The sequence below is a fragment of the Pleurodeles waltl genome, chromosome 9, assembly GCF_031143425.1.
Source record: "Pleurodeles waltl isolate 20211129_DDA chromosome 9, aPleWal1.hap1.20221129, whole genome shotgun sequence".
NCBI lineage: Eukaryota > Metazoa > Chordata > Amphibia > Caudata > Salamandridae > Pleurodeles > Pleurodeles waltl.
In genome coordinates, this window is record NC_090448.1 from 933,194,337 (window position 1) to 933,219,145 (window position 24,809).

Genomic DNA, 24,809 nt, shown 5'->3' on the forward strand with positions numbered 1-24,809 from the left:
TGGAGAGTTACTGAAAAGAGGGGCATCACCTGGAAAGAAAAATGTAAGTCGATAAGGTGCCCACCTTCGCCAATGTCTTCAAGGGCACATGTTCCAATCATAGAGGCTTTTGTGTGTGGCCCTAATGCTTTCTGAGTGGTATTGTCTTGGTTTACTTCCATCAAACTAATTAGACTGACACATCTGATAACAATGTTTTGTAGGTAAAGAGATCAGGACTGGAAGCAGTGTCTGTGATGGTCAGTCTATAAGTCGGTAGCAGTGCCGGTGTGTGCGTATATAAAACTGAGATGGTATATTTTCGAGCGGATAGATGCTACCAGAGATACAGAAACTGTCTACACATTTTACATTATTACGGGCAAGGAAAATAATTTGGAATTACAGTGAGAGCTGGCTATTGGCAGTTCTACACAGGTTCATTAAATGAGTGCACAATTACTTTTAGTAGGCTCAGGGTGTGGCTGGTCAGAAGAATGAGATATCACCTCAACATTCTTTGTTGGTGGTCCTCCAAGTGGTGGAAGTTTTTCCTGCAATCTCCAATGCGAGTAGGGAGGTATCACCTTAACATTCTTTGTTGGTGGTCCTCCAAGTGGTGGAAGTTTTTCCTGCAATCTCCAATGCGAGTAGGGGGGAAATGGCCCGCAGTTCTTAAAGGAGAGTAGTGCGTTCCTGTGCCAGATGCCTTGTTTGTGTACTCAAATAAAACATGAGGAAAAGTATGACGTTTCTAAATTAGGAGTTGATGGATGGCAGAGGGTAGCATACAGGTAGTGAACATTACCAAGCCAGGAACTCCACAAATGATGGTTTGGAGGATGAAGTCGGAGAAAGCCATGTATGAAAGGATAAGGAGTTCATATTGGGTTGGATGCTTGGCAGGCAGCCATCCAGTTTGGTGCCAGTGATGGGGGGTAGGATGGTAAAGGGGTAGGAAGGATGCATATGGTAGCATTTAGGACTTTGTCGAGGGTGTAAAAGAACATTGTTGAAGGCTACCAAAAGAGCTCTCGTTCGCAGTTTGAAGAAAACTTCAGTTTTGCCGTCTGGAGGTGAACAGCTTGTGGTGTCACTGAAGCCGACATTGTGATCATCTCACAGTATGAGCAGCGCAGAAGGCACTATTGTGATAAAATTGAGGAGGCCACGTTTGTGTTAATTATTACGGTCTCAAACAAAGCGCTCGCTGGTGCTTACATTGTAGAGCATGCATCTATTTGGGTACGATGTCGGAGTACAGAACAAAATAGAGTTTACTAACCCTTAGGATTGAGATGGTAGATGCAAACATTCTCCTCTGTTGGAAGGGTTTTAGGAAATGTCATCAATAACCTAAAAGTTTTGAAAGATGCTTGTCTTTTTTCAGGATTCGAATTATCTATAAAATCCAATTAATCCCTAGTGGTGTCTGCTTCTGCAGAGCACGAGTTCCTGAGGCACACGTGTATTTTGAAGCATTTTGTACATATAATAGTTTTTTTCAGGTTTAAAATGTCCTGACTATTAAAACAAATTTCTTCACACACAGCACTCCATGATATAAATGGAGCAAATTAATTTCCTATGGTGTCCTTACGGTGCAGTGGTAGGGTCATTGTCCATTTTCCAATTATTAAGCGCGATTGTTTGTTTCTCAATATCTTAGAATCTCCCTTAGTCTTTTTGGGCAGCAGTCAGAGGCACGAACAGTATACATCACAGGAACAGACACTTCAGAGAGCCATTCCACCTCTCACATTAAAAGTAAGTAAAAACAAAAGAAAAGATGTGGAACAACCAGGTGCAGTCTAGTAATGTAGTGCAGCTTTTCTTAAAACTTAAATCTTTAAGCATCCTATTTGATTTGGGCCCCTGAGAAATCTTTCAAAGTGCTAAAGCTCAACAGGACAGTAGAAACTTACTGGTGCAATAGTCATAAACTAACTCCTGAGGAGTGGTTGCTTAACTAGAGCGAAATGTTTCAAAATCTAAAAAGCAAATTAAGTTAAAATGTTCTTCTGCCCTCTTGCTGAAATAAGTATTTCATTTATTAATCTTTCAGTGTGGTTAATGCCAAGAAGGAAGTCCATGCTTGCGCTCTGACCGTTATCCCATTAGATCTCTACCGCTTTATAACCAGTCTAGCCACAAGACAAGCTAGCGCCAGAGATGGAGCTTACAAGCACGATCCTACTTGGGGTTCTCCAAGGACTGCATCCTTTGAATTTCTTTAACTTGAGAGTGTCCCCATATGGATCATTTTGTAAAAAAATAATATTGAAAGCCCAACATTAACAGATTTCAAACCAAATAGTTAGTATTGTTTACCTTCTCATATTTGTTTTAGGTAGTTGAGAAATATCATATTGGAGACAGGAAATACCAGACGGTGGTGAACTTATTTTAGTTCTTGTGTGTAGAACATGGACTTATTAGAGCCCATCTAGAAACGCGTTGTACATGTTTTACTTTACACTGTGCATTAGTAGATAAGGGATGTATATTCCACTTATCATTGGGGTGGGCAGAATATGTCACCCACAGATCTAAGTGTATACTGCTCTCGCCTCAACGGAATGTGGGAAAAACAAAATAGCCATAGGACGTCTCTTTGCTGTGTAAATGGGCCAACCAGTGCAGAAAAAATAGTTCTCTCCAGCCAGTCTTCCATCAGTCCCCAACAATAGGCACTCCAGGCTGTGCCTTTGTCTGATGATGTCTGCTTTGGAGGGGGAACCTCTTATGACATCATTTACCAGATGCCCCGTTCAGTGATTATACCAGGGGAGTGGAATGGCCTGAGGCGGCCTAATGACGCCTCTATCCAGGGTTCTGTCCACAGAGCATACTGATGCCCTCCCTCTTCCCCCACCCCAACTGCATGTCCGTGGTTTCTTGTACCCAACTGTCAGATAAATGTAAAATTTATCAGATACGAATTTTATAAGCACATCTCAAAATCGAGGTTGGGTGTAGTTTCAATACAAGCAAAAAAGTTGCAATTTTCTCTAAATACTTAGGGGACAGGAAATGAAATAGCTGGCGGATGGATGGAAAAAAACACCTAATCACTAGCCACCCTAAAGTCAGCAGTTAACTAATTCTGTGTTAGAATCTGAATATTTCAAACGACTGACACATTGGATTTCAGTTATTATTTTTGTGGCACCACAAATAAAACTAAAACGAAAGTGAAAGGTTAATTTTTTTAATTTGGAAAAAAAAAACGTAGGTTTGTGTTATTGTAGAACATACTTTTTGACTGTTACCTTTCAAGTGTAATGTAAATTAATATAAACTAAAAGGTATACTGAAATAAAATAACAAGTTATCAAGTAGAAAACATAACGTTGGGGGACATGTTTCTAGTTAAACTAAATTTCCCTATCAGTAAAGTGGTGAAAACCTTTAACCTGACAGGCAGGCACCCTGAAAACATTGCGAGCGTGTTGACACAAAGTATATATGCAAATATATGGGAGGTAAAGAAAAAATGTGAGCTGCGGAGGAAACTACTGTGGATATGAGAGGTCTTGTTGCAGAAATGAACTACGCCAGGGTCAGAAAGCTCTTCATACAGCTCAGTGAGTTCAAGCAACTGCTGCACATACACGTGTGCAACCTGTAGACCACAGGTCCATATCCCAGTGGGGTAGCCCAGCATTTCACTTCTCAGAGATTGACAAAATGATACAGTTAGGTTGTAGTCCCGTGTTATTTTATATGCTATTAAGTTAAAATATTGAAGTAAATACAATGTTATATAAAACAAATTTTAATATGCCGCCCAAAGGCTAAGAATGGTTTCTTCTTTTGAGTTCATATTACCACAAAATGAACTAGAACTTGTTATCTAGAAAGAACATTTTCAGGTGCTAATTGATTAGTGAAACTCATGCTTTAATGCAATAGCAAGTAGGTGTCACTTTATGCTTCTTTGCTTAGAACTACACAAGTGCCAAATGGCAGGAAAACCAATGTATTATATACGTTCATCTAGGTATTTCTGGCAAATGGGAGCAACATTAAAACTATACCGGAATGAAAACTGCAAAGGTATTGGTTAAGGAAGGCCAGAGAAACAAGGCAGGATCCACCATGAAATCGTGCTTCGCTACATCCTGACTGGCAGTGTCCACAGTAATATTAGCACTTGTTCTGCCATGACTGCTACACTAGCATAAGGGGAAGAAGGTTTAAAGGAAAGAGCCTCATTGACTTGGATTATTGCTAGAATTGTTGGCATCATGGCCAGCTTAATATATTGCCTCTCCCCCAAGCCCCATTCAGTTATGTGATTCTTTGTGGCGTGGTCCGGAAGCCCCAGCTGATAACACGCTGTGCATCTGCCATATATTACCCTTCTTGTACCATCTACCTGTTTTTGATCAAAAATCTTATAGGACATACCCAAGTTACAACTGACAAATTGAGGCAATAAGTGTTGAAGGGGCCTGTCTGCGATTGAGTGGCTCCTAGCTGAATGTATATCATGCTCAAAATATTGTCAGGTAAAACATATCAAAACCACAGTATAAACTGTCTTTGCATTGTTTAAGTAAGTATATAAAGGCAAGTAAAGATTTACTATTCTTAACAACATATCTACTTACCTTTATGATAACGTGGAGTCGATATTGTTGCAGAATGATTTGTTAGTCACATTATTGTGGCTCCTCCTCCAACGTCTTAGCTTGAGCTCACAAACTCATTTACAAAACTACTAAATGCATAATGAGGAACTGTTTTTTTATCATTCAGCCAAACTCTAGCCCAGGCAGCAGTCTTGTTATAAAATTGTTTCTAAACATTTACACACAACTACAACCGCCTGTAATAAGTAAAAATCAAAGATGGTGGTGATTCATGTAAGCACTGTTTCCATCTAATACATTTGGAACATACCTGCAATGTGCTCCTGCTTCGGGCAAATTCCTTTTGGAGGTGTGTGAAGACGGTCTTCCTCATCGGGGGTGACTTGGATCCCGATCTCCACTGGCTCCTTCACTTTCCTGAGCTCGGCACGCGACGAGGGGGGTGGACTGCTCTTATCCAGGCTCTTTTCGTAGCAGAGGCTGCTGGCAAGGTTGCACTGTTTCTTCTTGTGCTCTATAAAAACCAAGATGTCCCCCAGGTGGAAGTTCATCTGACACTGTCCACAGGTTAGCAAATCGGGGTCTCGGCCACCGCTGATGCTGCCTGACCCTGGAACCGCAAGGTTCTCGTCCTCATCTGTGATTGCCGCTTCCACATTGTGAGCCTCTGCTTCTTCAGGATAAGAGAGAGAAAAATAACAAAAGGTCTGTCTGAATACCTCAACAAAGTGCACACAAGTTACATTAACAGCCAAAAAGCCATTTCAAAATGGAGAATTCAAGTTTGCACTGGACTCCTAACAGTACAGAGTTACATATGACATTGGTAGCTAACCCCTCAAAAAAAGATTTCAAGACTGGGGGAAATAACAGTGTGCATCTATTTATGTGTACGGTATATCTATAACTGTAGCCTAGCCAAAAGCAACATACGTCAACAGATAATAGGAGAGGAAGCTGTGTAGTGAACAGTTAATATACTGGGATGTGAGGTTGCAAAGAAGTGAGCCTTCAACTCCTAACTAAATTGAAGCAATACTGGGACGGTGCTGATGGGACATGGGGATGTAGTTCCAGATCCAAGGCGCATAGATGAAAAATGCATGCTGACATTTCTTTTTCTTTATTTAACACTTCGTAGTCCACAACCTCATGGTGTCCTGGCTGCTGGTTTGCTGATAACCCCTGGATGGTGAGCCTGCCTGCATGATAAGCAGATAAGGAGGGGATATGGTCCTGATGGCATTGTAATAGGTGAGTAGAGAAAGGATAGTCTATCCTGATCTGATTACCCATTCATTCTGCCTCAGAGTTCCCTTGATTGTCCATTGATAACCCACTGCATCCCCCCACCCCACATATGATGCCACCAGCAGATGCTCTTTTTTCCAGAAGGGGCAATTGCTGTTTACAACATGAAGCAATTGGTTATTTCAAAGTTTTCTAATTTGTTTCCTTTGTTCTTTAAGCAAATTCACTTTTCACTGACTGTGACCTTCATATATTATTTATTTCAGTGTCTTCAACAATGTATTTTAATATATTTTAATATCAATTTTCCAAAACTTAAATTGCTCCTTCTTGTTTCTTAACTTTCCTTCCTTTAGAAGGCTGCCATTTCGCATGTTTGATCCTGTTCAAGGGAATTATCGTGTTGTTGGTCACTGTTAAAGGTCAATTTTGGGTCCTGTAGAGTGCCAATTTTGACTTTCCACATAGTGCTTAAAAACTCATACATTCATCCAATTTAATATCAACAGTAAATTGCTGCCATGTGCCTGATGAAAGGCTTTGGAACCTGAACATTTAAGTACCACTGATTTCCATGCTGGAATGCACCAAACTTGTCACACTGAATGCAATTTTGCATTCCCTTTGCAGAACTTGGTGAACCAAAAAGAATTGACTTTTTATTGCATTCTGCTACAGGCTCACACCAAAGGACAATGTCTTGGCCTGTATAATCTACTTGAAGGTAATGCCCAAGCACCAATATGTTTGTCAAAATGCCTTCCGACACTGGATTTCCGACTATTGGAAATTCCACCTCTCCCAGAACATGGTGCATTCAGACTTAAACTAGACAATGGGGATGTCATGGAATTCCCAAGGAGGCTGTTGACCCCAAAAGGCTGTTATCATTCTTTCAAGCTAAGTGACTGATGCTGACACAGCCCTATCGGCCTTTTAAAGGCACCAGTTTGCTATGAATCTTACTTTTTCCTCCACAGAGCAGTCTTCTTCTATTTGCATATACTTCTGGGATAGTCCATGACACTCTTGTATGTATTCTTAATCACCTGTAAACAGTACTTAATTTGTAAAAAAGCATAAGTGCCAGGGCCTTTGTCAGAAGGCCACTTCAATTTGCACCACCCATTACCTCCACTAGTGCTGCCAGTGACAGTACTATCACAACTAACCATCACATATACATAAATATAAATAAAATATGATTAAAAATGGCAAATACATGCTGCCCAAGCTATTCTTATAGCTCTGAGTGGCAGGTATGTTGATGTATATTTAATTATTAAGTAACTGCTGTTGAGCTTCTCACACAGTTAGACAAACAGCGCCACTATGTGGCAGTCTGTTACAAGAGCCGAAGTTGATAATAAGGTGCCGGTGCCTGGCACTAGAAACCACCGGCTCAAATTAAGCACTACCTGTAAGTGACTGAAGGACATGACGCAATTAAATTACTGGCCTTAGCAGGCTTTTATGTGGGCCTGGCACTTGTCAAGATGTTAATACAACTTTGTAAAATCAGGATTGTGCAAAAGGAGCAGAGGGTGAGTCTCTGCCAAGGTGCCTCATATTTACATGCTCTGCCTTCATGTATCTCGTCTTCCCACTGCCTCAGCTTTTGGGGCGTCAGCTTCCGGAAATGTCATTTGACCTTTTCTGTATCCCAAGACAGATAGATGCTGGTTCACCAAAACGTTCTACAAAGTGCTACCTAAATTGCGAAACACAGTCAGCCACCTGCATAGCGCAAAGCACAGCTCATTTTATGCCTGAAGGGTACAACATCACAAAATACCAGAAACCCAGCTCCTGGCAGCACACCACTGTCTAAAATCCAATGTATAGCACTATAAGGCTCTCCCCATGTGGCAGAACTGTGAATACATGTGTACTGTGCTGCGACAAAGCTGGTATTTCCCTAACACCTATTTAATTACTATTATTTGTTACCCAAGTATCTTCCTTTTTATAAATGTTTAAGTATGATGTGTGGATAATTGTATTTACTGTACTCTGGTGCCAAGACCCATAATTGTAGTGCTCAGTTTTTTTCCCTGTCTTGAAAAATATGAACTGCTTCTAAAATTAAAAGTGGAAGTGGGAAGAATCGTTCTATGAGGAGTCAGCGGGAAGCTAATGGAAAAGAGACGTACACAGGATCAAATGTGGGGTCAGGACTCAAACATTCTTTTACACTCAGTGAGTGCTCAACCAGAAAACCAGACAACCTCACAAATTAAACTCCTTGCAATTTCCCAAAGCTCAATACCTCCATTAGGTATGTGTGCCACTCCCTATAGTACCCGGTAGCGAAAGAGTCGTGAAAGAGTCGACTTTCAAACTCCACAGTAAGACCCAGAGTCAACCCAAATCGCAGTCTGCAGCAACCACTTCCCTTATCTTTCAACACAAGTAACAAGCTACGGTAGCATCAACTCTGAGCGGAAGGGAGTTGGTTTCGCTCTTGAGCTGTTGGTGTGTGACTTGTTGTACACCTTGAAACTTCTATGCCCTAACTACTACCAGAAAGGCCTTCTGGCTTTATTTGGCCTTGCTGTGCAGCTGCTATAATTTTTCTGAGTGCCTTGAATAGGTGCAGTTATCTGACCTGACATCGCCATTAACACCACCTTCCCAAAGTCAGCCATGCCCCTTTGCATCTTCCTTACTAATCATTCCTCGTTGGTTGTGGCAAAAGGCTACCGTGCTTATTAGCTTATGCAACAGTAGCTGGCAATGGTTCATGACAATGCTCCAGTGAATCAAAGGACCACTGGGCTTCATTCAACCATGACATGTGGCGAGCGCCCCCATAATGTCTGCTTATTTTAATGCCAGCACTCCAGCTTTCCTGTCATGCGGATGCTCCTACTGTCCAATCCTGCAAATACTTCCACGGTCCTACTCAGACAGACTCCCAACTAGCCCATCTGCAAGAAAATGGTACCCCTTCTATACCTGCACAATATGTCGTATGACATACAAAACAAGCACTTGCAAAGCCTGTGGGTCTGCCCTTGGCTACTGTGCAAGATTTATTTTGCAAATATATGTAACATTCAAGAAAATTGCTAACATAAACAATATAACATTAAGGGAGTGGCCCAGGGCACAGGAATATCAGCCCTAGCACTGGTGTACTCCTTTTCAGGCAGATGTGTACATGTGGTCAGACAGATGTGTACATGTGGTCAGGCAAAATGCTGTTACTCAGTGTAAGAGAGCCAATGGCTGAAGTGGGCGGACTCATTCCTCGATGCTTTATGCTGTGTGGTGGAAGCAAAACGTAAATGACACCGGTAAATATCAATAGACATAGAGCTGACAAAAAGCCTCTGGATGGCTATATGTGTATGGTTTTCTTCAGCATAAGGCTGGCGATAAAACTAAAGCTGTATGTGGGCCAGACCTAAAAAATCCATTCCGTTATTACCAAAGTGCTGGTGTATTAGTTGATCATCGAAGTAAAACTCACTGCAGCATTATTTCTCTGCAATCTATATTGCGAGAGAAGGAACATTCATTCTGCAGCAATAACCAGCACATACAAATGCTACTATAATACTGCTAACCAGTCGTTTTTCTAAGAAAAAAACATATATCAGGATATTTTGGAATAAACCATGAAACACAGGCGCCCCTGAGGCTAGTCAAATTGGCAGATGAATAAAAGCCACTCCAAAGTGGATTGGGGTACTCCTCCGGTTGAGAAAAGCTCCTCCCATAAGTATATCTGAATGTTCAGTGCTGCAGGATAAGCAACAGCTTTATTAATCTGGTATTCGAGAAGGATTTTTATTTTATTTGTACAAATAACAGCAACGCTAGGTGTCAGAGGGAAAGGAGGTGGGTGTTATAGGCCCAGCGCTCGGCTAACAAAGCACAACTTAGAGGTATTTTGTCTGGAGAATACAGAGCGAAAAATGCCCCAATATTATTTGAGGAAGTGACATATAAAATGACAAAGAAATGTGTGCCGGCGAGAAATGCACGTGATCAAGAAAAGCAGGATTCTTCCAGGACAACTCTTAAGAAAGGGCGTTTTGTGACCAGGAATAGTACCGGAGACAGATAACGCTTCTCACATGTAACACCAAAGATTTTAAGACCCACGTGATTCTTACAGACCGAAACTGAGGCGATGGAACTACAGCAGAATTGCTTACTTACTCCTTTTTGACTGGGAGTTGTCCTAACATTTGCTTGAAGACGGGGTAAGATTCTCTTATAAAATGAGCTTGGGTCAGCAGAGAGTGGTTCACAACAAGGCTAACTGAAGGTGCGATTTTATTTAAAAAATATATATAATGTATAAAAAGTAAGCCTTTTGCCAACATCTTAGTAACGAAGTCCACTTTCTATACCAGAGAGTTATAGGTGACTTCCAACATAAACAGATTGTACTGTACAACGATGACTGTACCAGTGTACGGCAAGCATGAACACAGCTTTTTCACTGAAATTCAATTCCCTGAATATATAAGGATTATAAGGGCTTTTGCCACATTGCATCAATACATATGCTCACAGGCCTAGTGTGGCACTCAGACACCCAACATGTCTGTGACACTCAAACAAAAAGCATAAACATATTAAATAAGACTACATTGTACATTATTGGTTTATTTCAATATGGAGTCAATCTGGGTTTTAGGTAATTGGCTCAGGAGTAAAAGGCAAATATGTAGCACACCTTTGTTCGTTCGCTATCAAGCACCAGGCAGACGCAGAAGCTGAGAAGCTTGAGTGACGCTGCACACATGACCCTAATTTCAGGCGGGAGAGAAAGCTGTGTTAGTTCGAAGAACTAGTGCACAAGAAGAGGAAGGAGTGGCCTCGCCACCATTTGCAGCCAAGCTGATCCGTTGAAGCCACTAATGTTGTCAGGCTAAAAAATGATAATGGCACTAAAACCAGTGCAGCAGAAGTGAGTGAGGTGTGCCTGAATTCCCACCACCAAGCTCTCATAGCAGACAGTTCACCTGAGCTATGTAATGTATTTTAATTCATGCAATTTGTCAACTCACATACCCGGATGTGCCTTTCTAGTGTGGCAGAACAGCCTGCGAAAGGCTGGAGTTTCAGGTCAGATTTACCTGAGTTTGCGGGTGCATACCGGGGAAACGTGCCGGGATGTCTTTGCTTAGCAAAGTAATGATTGTCAAATTATCCGGCTTTATTTGTGTCATACAAGAAGTTTTCCTTCGAGGTCTCTAAGTAAAATGTCCTTTGATGTACCACAGGGAGTTTTTAACCAACAAATGCAAAAATATGGCAGCTCTGGTAAGTATCTGGATAATCTACAAATGTTGTGCCGCTGTTTTGAAACCAATGTGCTTTGGTGTCAGTGTGAATTGTCTCATTCATCCAGAGATTTGCAAAATTAAGCTTCATTTTTCGAAAGGCGGTGTTAATAGTGATTTTGTTTTCAGACTGTGTACATTAGTCTACCTAAAATACCATGTAAATAACAGCAGCTGTATTCAAAGAAATGAATGTCAGATGTAAGGAACAGCACCTGTACCACAACAAATGAACGTCACCTATAAGGGCCTGAACTTTAAACCATGAAATGAATGCCACCTATAAGTAAGAGTCCCTTCATCGCCAGAAACTGCACCTTCACCCTAAGGAAAGAATGGCACAAATAGGGACCAATACTTTTACACCGAGAATTGGATGGCCATTATAAGGAAGGGTACCTTTATCCCTCAAATACGAACATCACATATTGGAAACAACACCCTTGCTTCTTAAATTGAATGCCACATATAGGGAAGAGTGTCGTTATCCCTAAAAAATAAATGCCACATATAAGAAACGTTCCTTTTACCGAAGAAATGAATGCTACAAGATCGCTACTGCACCCTAAGAAGCAGTCCCGGCACCCTAAGAAGTGAATGACACATTAAGGACCAGGCCCTTCACCCCCGAAAAACACAGCAAGCACGTAACAAAGCTTCTGGAGTTCCTTGACACTCTGCTTGCTTTCAAACAAAGGCCTCATCTCAACAGTAAGATGAAACCGGATACTGCAGTGAGCAATCGAAATTATCATAAGCATGAGTATATCTCTCTATCTATCTTCTTATCTATCGAGCTGTCCCTCTGCCTTCCTCTATAGTCACGTACTGCTTCAGCAGTGCTTCAACTTCAGATCGTCAAATAAAAAAGGTATGCACATTCCCACCACGAATTTAGGTTTCTTTAAAAATCAATTGCGTTTTGCAGCGTCGACAGTCCGATGTGAAGAAAGATTCAGTATGTTTAATTTACCAACCTAGTTGGAGCTACAGACGCATATTCCCTGTAGTTACAAAAATAAGTGTTTTCTTGTCTCTTTGCTTGCCAAAAACTCTGCCAAGCCTCTTACTCGTAACATGTGGTGTTCTTTCGCGTGCTGGCAGCCGTCGCTCTCTTTCACTTTCCCATGCAGCAAGCCCTTGTGCTCTGCAGTAACTGGGTTTTAAAATACCCACAGACTTTCTGCACTATTAATTGTCTCGTCCCCGCCGAAGACCCGTCGAACCAGTCCTGCCCCGCGTCAACTGATCAGCGATCACGCTATGACTAAAAACGGATCCTTGTGTGAAATGAGAAGTGTGGGGTCCATTGAGTGTCATGCATGCTTATTCCAAGTAGTTTCGGTCACCGAATATGCATTTCACAAACTCAGTCTATCAACTTCTTTTTTCCTTTTTTCGCCTTTAAAAGCAAACCCCACAGTGAATTGTAATATCCTTAACACTAAATCTGCATACCTTGAAGATATATCGATATATTGTCAAGATACATATATGGGGAGCAAAGAACACAAAATGTATAAATATTTATATACACTTCCATTCAAGATATTGCGGTAGTCTAGATTCTGGCTACGACATTTTTTAAGATGATGTCTTAAAGCACAATATTTTGGTAGAACACCACCTTGAGCTATTGAATTTGGAAGCCCATATCCGGTCATGTTTGGGCCTTATAGGATAAAACATACTACACACTTTTACCATGGACCTTACATAGTATTCAATACATGCTCTTAAAATTCTTCTAGTCAGTATGTATAGCATGGCATGGCCCGCCACACTCAACCAGTGAATTATTTTAGACAGAGAACAGCTGGCAGAGACAAAACCACGCAGAACGAAGCACTTTGTAACGCTGGCTCAAATTTTCTAGTGCTTTATCTACGATCCGTATGCCTTGTGTGCTGCGTTTGTAGGGAAATTCTACATTCCATGGCACAATAAACAGTTACTTTCGCCGTGCCAACACCCTGGCACATTCTTTCAATAACACAAAAGGCTTCTGCATTGACCATCTTGCCGCTGCAAAGCTCTGAAGCACTGGCATCTCTGCTTTAGAATATTAGAAACACTCAACCCCTTTTATAAGCCTTAGCCACACACCTGCCCAAAATACCAAATAAGCTCTATTTATACAAAATGCTGTCATCTTGTTGGGTGTGAAAGGTCACGCATCCCACCCAACAATGGAGAGGTTGAAGAACCTACCACAGCATCCTGTGTTTTGTCATTGCCCCTTTTCTGCCTGTGGTCCTTTTTAAGGATGTATTGTCCAGGAGTAACCAGATGTGGATATTAGGCAGCACGGCGGCACTATACTAAACCCAATAAATAATGAAAAGTGACGACAAATGCATAGCCTTCAAGTTGCTGCCTGCAGACGCTAGTTTCAATGATGAACACCAGACATAAACAGCAACATTGTATTTGGAGTGTTTTTTACGTGCTTCGAGGGAGGCTTCCACAAAAGAAATGACCCGCGTGCTATCTGATGTGTTACAATATCGCTGCCTGACACCTGTGGGTATGAATAAGTGGGTTTGGGTTAAGGACTCACCCTGTACCCTGATACAACCGCCTGCAACTATTCTTTGTGGACTCAAATCCCAGTAGGACTGGAAGAATCATCTTTCCTTGCAAGGAAGAACACAGGTTGGGCCAGCTGATGCTGGATGCAAAAATCTTGTTGGGTAGTGGTGGGAAGTAGTCTGAGAACACTATTCAATACTATTGATGCTCTTGATGCCCTGTAGGCAGGGGGATTGCAATCAATATTTCTGACACACTGCACCCTTGTCATAAGTATTATGATTACTATCACACAGCTAAAGGCTGCAAGGGTGATGGATCAAATTAAGACGGGTTATAATATGTCAGCAGACTGATCTGTATCAATAATATTGATATTCAATAAGAACATTGATTAGCCCGGTTGTCACAGTTGTGCTGGAAGACATTTCTTTGATTAAACAATGCAAATGCACTGCATGCCAGACTATAGTTATATTGTACGTGCGTTGATCGCATGGTAAGTGCTCGAGTACTGCAAGTACAGAAGTGGTGCCGTGACAATTAGCTTCATTTTTCATTGTTACTCTTTTCTACCCCATACATTCCAACTACTTCAAAAGCCATAGCCGTGTACCGGTCCATTGAATTAGCATTCCATCCAACACATTTTCACTGACTTCATGCCAAGGTATAATGCAGGTATTCAATTGCTGATATTCGCCGGCACGCAATACAAAATGTGAATTTTGATATGTGGGGATTTTAAGGTTTTGTGCGGCTTAAATTCACCAAAACTCTAGTTCATCTTGGAGTACCTGGCATTAGGGATGGGGTTCTGGGAGACTATTTGTTCAAAAAATGTTGTACATACATGTAACAGGCATGAGTCAGATTTAAATCTCAAGACCAGTCAGTGGAAGTCAGTAGGCTCTACGCACCACGCTCCCACCACACTCTACTTCTATAGCCTGGGCAACAAACTGGTACTTTTTCAAAGATACGTATTTGCAATGCTGTGAGACAAATGTTGTGTTTTCCTAGCATGCAAACTCTCCGTGGGGAGTTCTGCGCTAGAAGAAAGTCGTATCTGATTCACACTAGCTTTTATTTTGATATGAAAAAAAAAAAATGAATTTTTCCTTTGATTAATAGCTACTGGAGGCAGCTGAAGAACAGCACAAAGCATGTATGAATGCTATATTATTGTGGTGCACATTTGGGAGTGGTGAAGGTGGGGATTGTTATATCAAAAACAGCCTTCTGCTGGCTTACGGAAATATGTATTGTCATTCTGTTGTGGATTGTATAAATCCATGCAACGTCAAACCGATCTATTTTAAGGTGTAAATATACTTGTACAGTACCTTCAAATAGCACATTGTTGATAAATGAAAGTGTACACTTAAAATGAAAATGTTAATATAAGCAAAAAAATAGTCGGTGCTGCCTCACAAACACTGCTTTTTGTATTAATCTTAAATGCAAATCTTTTTCCTTTAACAAAAGGCATAGTTCTATTGTAGGATATTCTAGCACTTAGAAAAACACAACATCAAATGATATGTCTATGAGAATGAAGGAGGCATGGTTTAATGTCAAGTGTACGTTTTGTATCTAGGTGGAACTTAAACCTACGTGAATTTCTCCATATTTTTAGATTCAATGAAGATTTGATGGTTAGACGAGAATTTGTCATATAATTTCTTGCGTTTGTTTTTCTTCCATTTTTAACTAGACCGCTTTCCCTATCACTGAAAGAGGAGGCACACAATATCGATAAAAACTCTTTTGGGTTCCTATGATTTCAAAGATTGCTAATAGGCTCCAGATACAGGAGAAGTGCAAAACTATGGCGCTGCACCTAATTTTTAATGCAGCATTCATGCAAAAAATGTATGCATTGCTCGGAGAACATTTAACAAAAGAATTGCATTTGACGTGAAGAAATTAGGCCTTCTGTCTGTTGTCCCATTGACCAAGCCAGGGCAGGAGACCACTTTAGCCAAACTCGACTGATTGTTTTTCCCAGTGAAAACATTGTGTGCCACAATCAGTGATGTTTAGCCCTACGTGTTTTCTGAATTTCAGCAGAGGCGAGACTTCTGGGACGGTTTTTAGCTCTACACACTCCATTCACAGTTAACAGAATCAGCTGCTGGAATGTGGGGTACAGTATTAGCATGACAGTCAGTCCCACTCATCCGCCTTGGTGTACACAAATCATGCAAGATATTTGTTCAAGAGGACACGGTTGTGCTATCACATTCTCTTCATGTGCACATATAGACACGGGTGTGTATTAAATCTAAATAGACCGATATAGCGACAGACAGACACAGACTCATATCCATATATCTGTACATGTGTAAATATGCCACATACAAATAGTATGTTTATACATAACGATACGTAGATGTGCGTGCAAAGACATGTATAGCTAGCTCGATATAGATATATACTATACTCCTATATTATGTCTATATGTGTGCCTACATATAAATCCACCACATATGCTATGTGTGTGCACATGCAGATATGTAAGTGTGATAGATAGAAAGATCGATAGACAGACTAAACAAGAAGGTTGCCTTGACGCACCAGTGAGTGTTTCTGTCAGTTACTTAAAGAGAGCTGCTTGTTCGTTCCTCCTAAACAGAGCTGGCTGTTTTAACTCGGTCATTTCAATAAATAATGTGATCAAAATACGGGGAAGGTTCCGCGTAGTTCCAGGGAGAGGGGACCTCCTCGCGCCGGCGGCCGCGCGCGCCTCGGCTGCTGAGCGATAATTCCTGCTCTGCGCGAGGCTCAGGGGCTCTCACCGGCGGCCGAGGGGCGCTGGGGGCGCCCGCCGGAGAGGGGCCGCCTCTGAGGCGCAGGCTCGTCTACTCAAGTCTCCCGTCAGAGGGAGAGGGCTGCCGGCTCTGCGCCCCCTGCCCGCAGACACCCCACCACCCGTCGCCGAGAGACTCCCGGCCGAAGGGCAGGCACGGACTTTCCTCCCGCCTCGTTCGTCTATCTTTCAGATTCAAATAAAATGCCACTTTCTGGTCCACCTGATGCAGCACCCACACACGGAGCCTCACCAGAAAGGTCACCGTCGCTGACCTAGGCGACGGTAAAACTGCTGTGCAGCTGGACAGATCACAGCCACTCGCCGACCAAAATTAAAACAGATGACAGAGTCTCATTATGTACGAGCCCTGGTGCAAACGGAAATCCACATATAATAGGCAGAACTTTAAAAAGACTGGCAGTCTCTCTCCATGCTGGCCTTTCAAGGTACGCCGTTAACCGTTCTGGTATACAGGTACCCACGCTGCGTTTAGAGGAGCATTCTACTTAAAGAATGTGCTTAGAATTGAAAATGCGAAATTTGATATCGAGGTCATACGGTGAACATAAAAAAATTGCTCACAAGTGTACACCCATGTTCTTCGCACTAGTGATTGCGTCACAGCCTAAAATGCCCAGCGTTCTTTTATTAACCGGTTTTCATATAGTCTGAAAAAAGAGATAGTGATGGGGGCGGGGGGCTGAGAAGTATCCTCTTATGCGGCGTCGCTTTACAAACGACTGTATAACAGAACGCTGTAAAGCATTCCGTGTTTATAGAGCTCATACGTGTTAAAATCAACCCCCTGCTCCATCCACGGTGAGAACATCTCGCAGGCTGTAAACAGTCTAAACACTGACAACCTCTCCTGATCTCCACTCACTGAACACGCACTTAGACGACTACAGTACAATTCATTGCAAAGCCGCTATGCTACGGGGCAACAGCGCCCCCTAGCGGCCAAGCATAACTATTTATAGCCGAAGGGCTCATGTGAGACCTCTGTTTTTTTCTCTCTGTTTTTAACAGGCTGCAAAGTTTGTTTTGGAAAGTATGTATCACAACAATAACGAAACAGAAGACAATAAGAAATCTGGCAGAAACACAAAAGAGCAATGAAGGGCCTCGGAGGGCAGACGCATCGGAACAACACAAACTTGAGTAAAAGGTTAATATATGTGTCAGCCTGTATTAATTTGCCAGTGTCACTCACCTCTGGCATTCGCCCCATAGTCACACAGCCCAGTATTTTTGCAGCATTGCCATCAAGCCTCCAGTTAATTATGGGTGCTTAAGTAACTAATTTTTTTCTGCAACTCTGTTTCAGGCAATGTTTCTTTCTTGCCTGTTGCTTTTTTAACAGGTTGTGTATTTATTTAGTGGCTAAAATGCAACTGCCTGGTTGCTATTTACTGTCTTCAATTGGGAAAAACCACCGGACACTGTGCGCCCAAATATTACTTAAGACATCTCACCCTCCAGAAACATAAAATAACTGTTTAAAAATAGGTAACAATATATGGCAGGTGTCATGCATTTGAATTGTATCACGCTACGATACAGTGTAAAGCGACAGCACCTTTAAACTAGTCTTCAATGTAACAGGGAAGGTATATTCCTCGGCCCCTCCATGAAACTATCCCAAAACACAAGTCAGTTCCGATTGCAGAGAAAACTTTGAGAAGGGTCTGTGAAAGAACAACGCTGTCTATGTTTGGATTGCTATCCTCGCTACATTTTTCCAATGGTTATGGTCCGGTTTCTTGCAGCAAAGTCCCAGCTAGAGTTTGGTCGTTGTCATTATTATTAATAATTTTATTTTGCACTGGTCGTGCAAAAACCTGCAAAGCGATCTTCTGTGGACGTCTTCACTACTTTCTAAAATAAAGTCAAATTCTTAGCTGTGGGCATCAATCCCTGGCCCATACCAGCTCGTAAGCTGTTACGGGGAGGCTCACACTTATTGCACTTCACAGTCCATACGGATATCGTCCTTTGACTGACTACTGTCCCAAACGGGCATCCATACATTCAGAGGTGCGCTGTTCCTTACCAACACATACCGAGTCCGTCCCAGTGTGGGCGTTCTCAGTGATGTGTTTGAAGTCAGACTATGATGTAACCTAGGGCATATAGTGAACAGTTGATAAGCAGGCACGCCTTACTAAAAGTCATAAATGTCTTCATCGCTGATAAAAGTTTGCAGCTGCATGGTGCGGGCTTCCGGGACGGTGAACGGGTTTATACTTGAGTGGCGCTCAGGATGTATCTTTTGAGTTTATTTCTGGCTTCAAATGAAGTTTTATATTGTTTGTTGTAGTTCTCTCTAACCCCTTCCTTCTCTCCCCCAAAATCTGGACAGATGCATACACTCTAAGAGGGGTGACAGACAGCGAGAAGCGACGCACAGACACCCCACGACTTCTGTCTTGCCCACACAGGGACGTGGAATTGATGACAAAGTAGTTGTAATCAGCTCGGACGGTATTGCATGGCTGTGGCTGTCACTTTCTGCAGAAAGCATATTTCATCCTTTTAATTAATTGTGAAACCGGTTGTGCTAGCTACGAATAAAGCCCGCGCCTTTCTCGGTTTTGTGTATAAAATGTCTTCGCTTCCTGTTCTCTGCCCTCCCTTCAGCACGCGGATGCTTGTCATAGTGTGCACAACATGCAGGCTGTGCTATGTGAAGCACGTGTGCAGACATGATTGAACAGAGGGTCCACCTCCAAGCAGTGCAGTCAAGCCCCCCGCATCCTGTCGCGTTTCTTCCTTTGATACTGCGTGCCCCTCTCATTTTCAAGGCACCCAGGCAGCTTCGTCCATTGCCTGCAACCATGCCATGCCTAAGCACCGCAACAGCCACCTGACAATGCACATGACCTAGTCACCCATGCACCTCCATGTCTCCTGTACTTGAGATGGGCAATCATGCAACGCCAGGTCCTTAGCTAATGATCTAGGCACCCATGCAACCAAGTCTATGGCACACGCTGCCCAGGCATGCAACTCGTGTCTATTACTGCACTAGAGCTGGTCAGGATTGCAACCTCGTGTCTACTGCACATGAGCTAGGCAGCCATGCAACCCTGTGTCCGCGAAACATGAAGGAGGCTCCCATGCAACACTCTACACTGGAAATGAGCTGGACAGTGATGCAACCTTGGGTCTATCCTACTTGATCTGGGCATCCACGCACCCCATGTCCACAGTACAAGAGTATGATACCCATGCAACCCCAGTTCTATTGCACATGATCTGGGCACGCACGTAACTCCTTCTATAACACGTAGTATCCCAATAACTTCTGCCCATCTTACGTTGTCTTTGCAACATACAGCCCCCTAGCCATTTATTCTGACACTGGCTTCCATGCAACCCCACAGCCTTTCTTATTTCTATAGGTACCCGTGCAGGTCATCGGTCATTCATTACAATATGCTTCTGCACTCTAATGAGCACCCTGTCCATTTCATATGTGTGCCCAGAGTTCTCTGTCCAAATCCATAGCATATGTGCACACACGCAGCCCGCTTTCAATTTCTCAAGCCATGTAGCCCCTTTCTCTACAATAAAAATGTGAGAACAATGCAGCTCAGTTCATTGTTCAAGAGTTGCATTCCCACTCAATCTTGTGCCCATCTTTCTTCTCACGCAGCCTGTGTACTGTTTGCTATCAGTGCACCCATGGTCCTGCCCCTCCATAAAATGCTGTGCACACATGAAGCCCCTGCCCAGCCCTACAGCTCACCTATGCACATGTGCAAGACCTCCGCCTGTCCCTCATCACATGTAAACCCATGAAATTCATGTCAATTTCTTGTGATATGTGCACCGCTGTACTTGTCCATTCTTAGCAAGCTGAGCACCACGGCAGCCCTAGTCTAGCCTCGTATTTTCCCCAAGTACATGCTCACGACCCCTGCCCACCCAGATCCTCTGTAAACCCATGCAATTCATGTCCATTACTTGTGATGTGCGCATCCACGCACCTGGCTATTCGTCATGAGCTGCGCTCCCCGCCGCCATGCCACATCATCTGTGAATTGTTGGAGCAAGCACCCTGTCCACCCACTATCGATTAATACCTAGTGGTCACTCTCCTTCATTCGAGCCCATTCACTGAATCCATGTAACCTCCGTCCCCTCCTCCAGCGTGCCTATAGCAGCCTACTAACAGAAGCACGTAACTGCCCACTGCCACCCATCTGCTTCCACGTGAACTGGTGTACCCAATACCCACCCCCTAGCCGCCCAGCCCCTGCCCGGCTTCACCCTCCAGTTTCCCGGGTGGTCTTACACTGTATATTTCACTCGGCCGTTTCCCAGGGGTAGAGCTTCCCCGCTGCCCCTCACACAGGGCCTGGCGTGGCGCTTGGCCTCTGCCTCCCCCACCCCTTCCCACCCCCACCTCCCAGGCTACTTTCCCCGAGCAGATACCCCCGCAGCCTCATCCTCAGCGTCTTTTGTGTTAGCTCTACTGCCCTCACCCCACAGCACCACCAACAGACAGCACAGCGTCCACCCAACCCCTCAGACCAAAGCCCGAACGTACCTGCTCCTTCCACACCGACTCCCGAACGTCCCTCTCATTCAAAGGTTCTCCGGCCCGGCTTTCGGATAACTACCACCCCTCCACCGCCCCAAAAAATCTATAATGTGCACTACGCCAAGGGATGGGGGCGGATAACGCACCATGTGAGATGTTCCCTGTCTGCAGACCTCCCCAAAAAATAATCCTATTCCAACCGCCGTTTCCCTGCTGTTGCAAAAGGCAGTCACCCAAAAACAAAAAGGACCGCGTTCGCAAAATAAAGCTGATCATACAGTCACCGAGGCAAAAACACGACTCGCTATCCGAAGAAAATACAATTAAAAAGAAGCAAGCGATAAAAGCAGCAGGCTTCTCTTTCCACCGACGAGGAACCCCCGAATCGCTGCTGCAAAACGTATACGCCAGATAAATTCTATATCAACAAAAAGACAAGTGCTAAAACGCAAGGGAAGGGACGGAACGCCGAGCAGCAGCTGCTCCTGGTCTCGGGCTCTCGCCGGCAGGAGGCGGTATGGAAAGCGCTGGCCCCATATTTATTTATTTATTTCTAAAATATAACATAAATATTCGGATTTGCCGGTGCCTCAGACTCAGCCCTTTTCGGCAGCTTGGCCATGTGAGGCAGGCTGCTGACAGGCTGGAAGTAAAGGGGGGCTCCGGTTCCGCCAGGAGGAGAGGGAGAGAAGGCAGCGGAGCCAGAAGGAGGACCCTCGAGCAGACCTGGGCTGCCCAGGGAGACCCCCCCGGGGACAGAGATGACGGGAAGGGCGGCTGCCGGAGGGGTGGGGGGGAAGCTGCTGCTTTACTGGACGGGTTTCACCCTGTCCGTAGGGGTCTACCCCAACTCTCGTGCACCCCTCATTTTGTGGACCTTTTTGGGGTGCCCCTCGAATACATTCACATGTCCGGTCCATTCTGTTGGACGGATTCAGCTGAAGGAGCTTTCCCACGTCAAAGGACCGTTCGCATAACTGTGATGAGATGGGGGTCCTCCGGGCCGGGGATCTGGTGTTGTAGCCTCTTCGGTGGCCCCCTCTACCCCCGCCGTGCCCCTCAAACTACAGCTGCCACTCGGGCTTTTTCGCTGTTCACTGAGGTATCTCGAGAGGTTCTAAACATCATGTAGTGCTTAGAAGAGAAAGCCTTCTAGCGTTCGCCCTGCACGGAGTGTTTTTCCAGGCACGGTGCCATTTACCTGGTGCATCGCTGGGAAAGGGTCCCTAATCTACCCTTTCATTTTGCAATGTTTGCATCACTTTCTATTCAAGCCTGCGCCCATGTGCAACATTTCACAGGTAAACAACATCATGCAACGGCTACCCCACTTGTGCAATAAGTGCACGTCAGCTGGCAGTGCCCTGGCAACGTGCCTTTCCTATCCACGTCCCTTGTCTTTGCAATACTGCCCATCTTTTGTAAATGCGCGCACAGTTGCCTGCAAACCAGCACCCTCGTGCAGTCGCCCCCTGTGCTGCCTGCATCCGGCTCCCTTTAGCACGCGCTGCCCATACGAGCCCCGTGTCTGCATCCTCACGTTCCATTTGTTTTCCTATTCCTAGGGGTGTGGGAGCACTGATTGACCGCAAGCAAAGCATAATAATACTACTTATAAACAACGTGCACTGCACTGTCTTTACAACGGGGTCAGTCCGCAACACGTCCCGCAAAAGCCCGTTTACGTCCCATATTTGGCCCCGCAGAACTTCGGCCCCATTTCGCCGCAAAAGCAGCCCCCTTGCGTGTGGCGATGCGTGCACCTCCGGGGCAGCCCATGTGTTTGTCATTAGCTCACGCGCCCGCCCCGGGATCACCTCTCCCTGTCTGCCCTCCTCAACTTCAAACACCGCGAAAAAAGAGGAAAGAGAAAAAAAACAAAAGCGCAACAGACAGAAATCCGCGAGCAAACCCGGACTCAGCCTCCTCTGCTCCTCTCGGCCCCTCTCCCCGAGTTCTGTCTTCCCAAAAGCCTTTCCAGTTTGTTCCTGTCAGAGACACCATGTGCTGCTCGCCAACTTTCAACACTTCCCATTTGTAACCAGCAGCTCTCCCCTCCCTCCAAGCCCCCCACCCCCGAAAAAAGTTCCCCACTGGCTTACCACCCCGAGTTATTGCAGCTTCCCTCTAAAATATAAAGCTATAACGTGCATTTCATATTTTATTGCATTATGCACGATAATATTGTTATTTTCTAGTTATTTCCCCCTTCAGGTGAATGGAGCCTTCTTTGCTTTGCAGTCAGTGCTATTATTTCTGTAAAATGAACCCCCACCCTTAAAGGTTGCAGTATAAACTTACGTGTGACAATCTCCCTCAGTGACAAGTGTTGAGGGTTTCCCTGCTTGCGACGGGACATTGCCCTGGCATTTACACTGGCATCGCCCGGAGAGCAGCACTGAGTTCTCTTTTCTTTTCCCACGTTGCTTCGTTTTCTTCTTCTTTCTGGTCAAATGTCTTCTTCTCAAGCAAATAAAAGTCACGGAAAAAAATGTCGTTTCCCTGAAAGTGGAACTTCCTTCCCTCCTTCAAATGAATTCACAAAAAAAGCTGTCCATTGGAGTTTCCACGACTCGTCATTGAACTTGGCAATGCTTCTTGAAGGTGTTTGAAATTTGGAATATTTTTTGTCCATCCAAAACAATGAGACTTTTTTGCAGAGGTGCTTGGCGAAATTTGGCAGTTGCACTTCTTGCCCACAAAGAAAATGGAAAAAAAAGACAAAAAAAAAAAAAGAAAATGGTTTAAAAAAAATGAAGAAAATCTGGTTTTGGCCAAAAATGAGAAAAAATCTGTGAGTGACCCTTGGCTCAGGGTTGCGGGGAGTCCGGGAGCGGTGCCTCGTTGCTCTGCAGGCTGGCCCTGATGGCTCGGGTGGCTTGCAGTGGCCCGCACTTTGCTCTGGCTCCCCCTTCGCCTGGCAGTGAGGACAGGGCTCGGCCGCTCTCTCCTCCCTGGCTATTACTATTAATGTTGTCAGTGTGAAGATGGCGGAGCCCGTGGCTCTCCGGAGCTCCTGCCTCTCTGTGGCTGGGTCTGCCTCTGTACAATGGGATAAAATTCAAGTTCAAGTGCGGACGTGACGTTTAATCTTGCACTAAGGAGACAAAAAGCCCGAGAAGAGTAGGAGCACTGGGGGCGACTAGCGGTGGCTTTTTAACACTGTACCCTGCGAAAGACAACAAGCAAAACCACATGCTCTGCAGGCTCTGGGGCTCTGGAGCAGTGGCTCAGTTTTTTTTTCTTTCCCTTTGCACCCCGCGTGCTCCTGTCAGGAAAAAAAATGCGCACCCCTTTTCCCTCCCCCACCACAAACAAAAGGTGGGCATGGGCTGCCTGGGGGGGAGGGGGGCAGCCCAGCCTGTCAGTGCGCTGCAGGACACTGCCTTTGCCATTTCTGTCTTCATTACGGGAGAAATGTAACAACTTGATCCGAGTCCGGCAGCACAAGAGCGGCGCAGGAGCAGAATGGGCACGGCGAAGCCGCGGATCTCCGCTTTCAACAATAACTTTATTTTAATTATTAAGTTTATTTGCAGTGTTGGGCACCTCACGCGCTAAAGCCCCCCTCTTTCTCGCACCCCACATTCTAATGCGTTCCTCCTGTACACCCCACAGGCGCACCCTCCCCACAGTCTTAACACGTGCCGCCTTCTCCATTCAGCTCGCAACGTGAAGTTTACTTTTGCCTTCAAAGAAAGACAAAGTAAATTCATTGGCATGCACCATGCTCGTGTTCGTTTTGTAAAGATGTTTATCTGCAGATACATGTCTGCCATGTT

The 24,809-nt window shown here is 44.3% G+C and overlaps 1 protein-coding gene across 5 annotated transcripts in view; it reads right to left on the reverse strand.

Annotated features, from left to right (window-relative positions):
- The window catches only part of BCL11B (BCL11 transcription factor B), a 148,834-nt gene extending 124,550 nt beyond the window's left edge, over nt 1-24,284 (reverse strand). For 2 of the 5 annotated variants that reach the window (XM_069208284.1, XM_069208282.1), the window contains exons 1-2: nt 23,329-24,238; nt 4,888-5,247 (exon numbers count right to left, since the gene is read on the reverse strand). In XM_069208284.1, the coding sequence (XP_069064385.1) occupies nt 4,888-5,247; nt 23,329-23,386 (418 nt within the window). In that variant the 5' untranslated portion in view covers nt 23,387-24,238. Of the gene's footprint in view, nt 1-4,887; nt 5,251-21,033; nt 21,535-23,328 lie in introns of those variants that run through there. The other 3 variants (XM_069208283.1, XM_069208285.1, XM_069208281.1) reach the window with 3 other exon arrangements.
- Between the last annotated feature and the right edge of the window lie 525 nt (nt 24,285-24,809).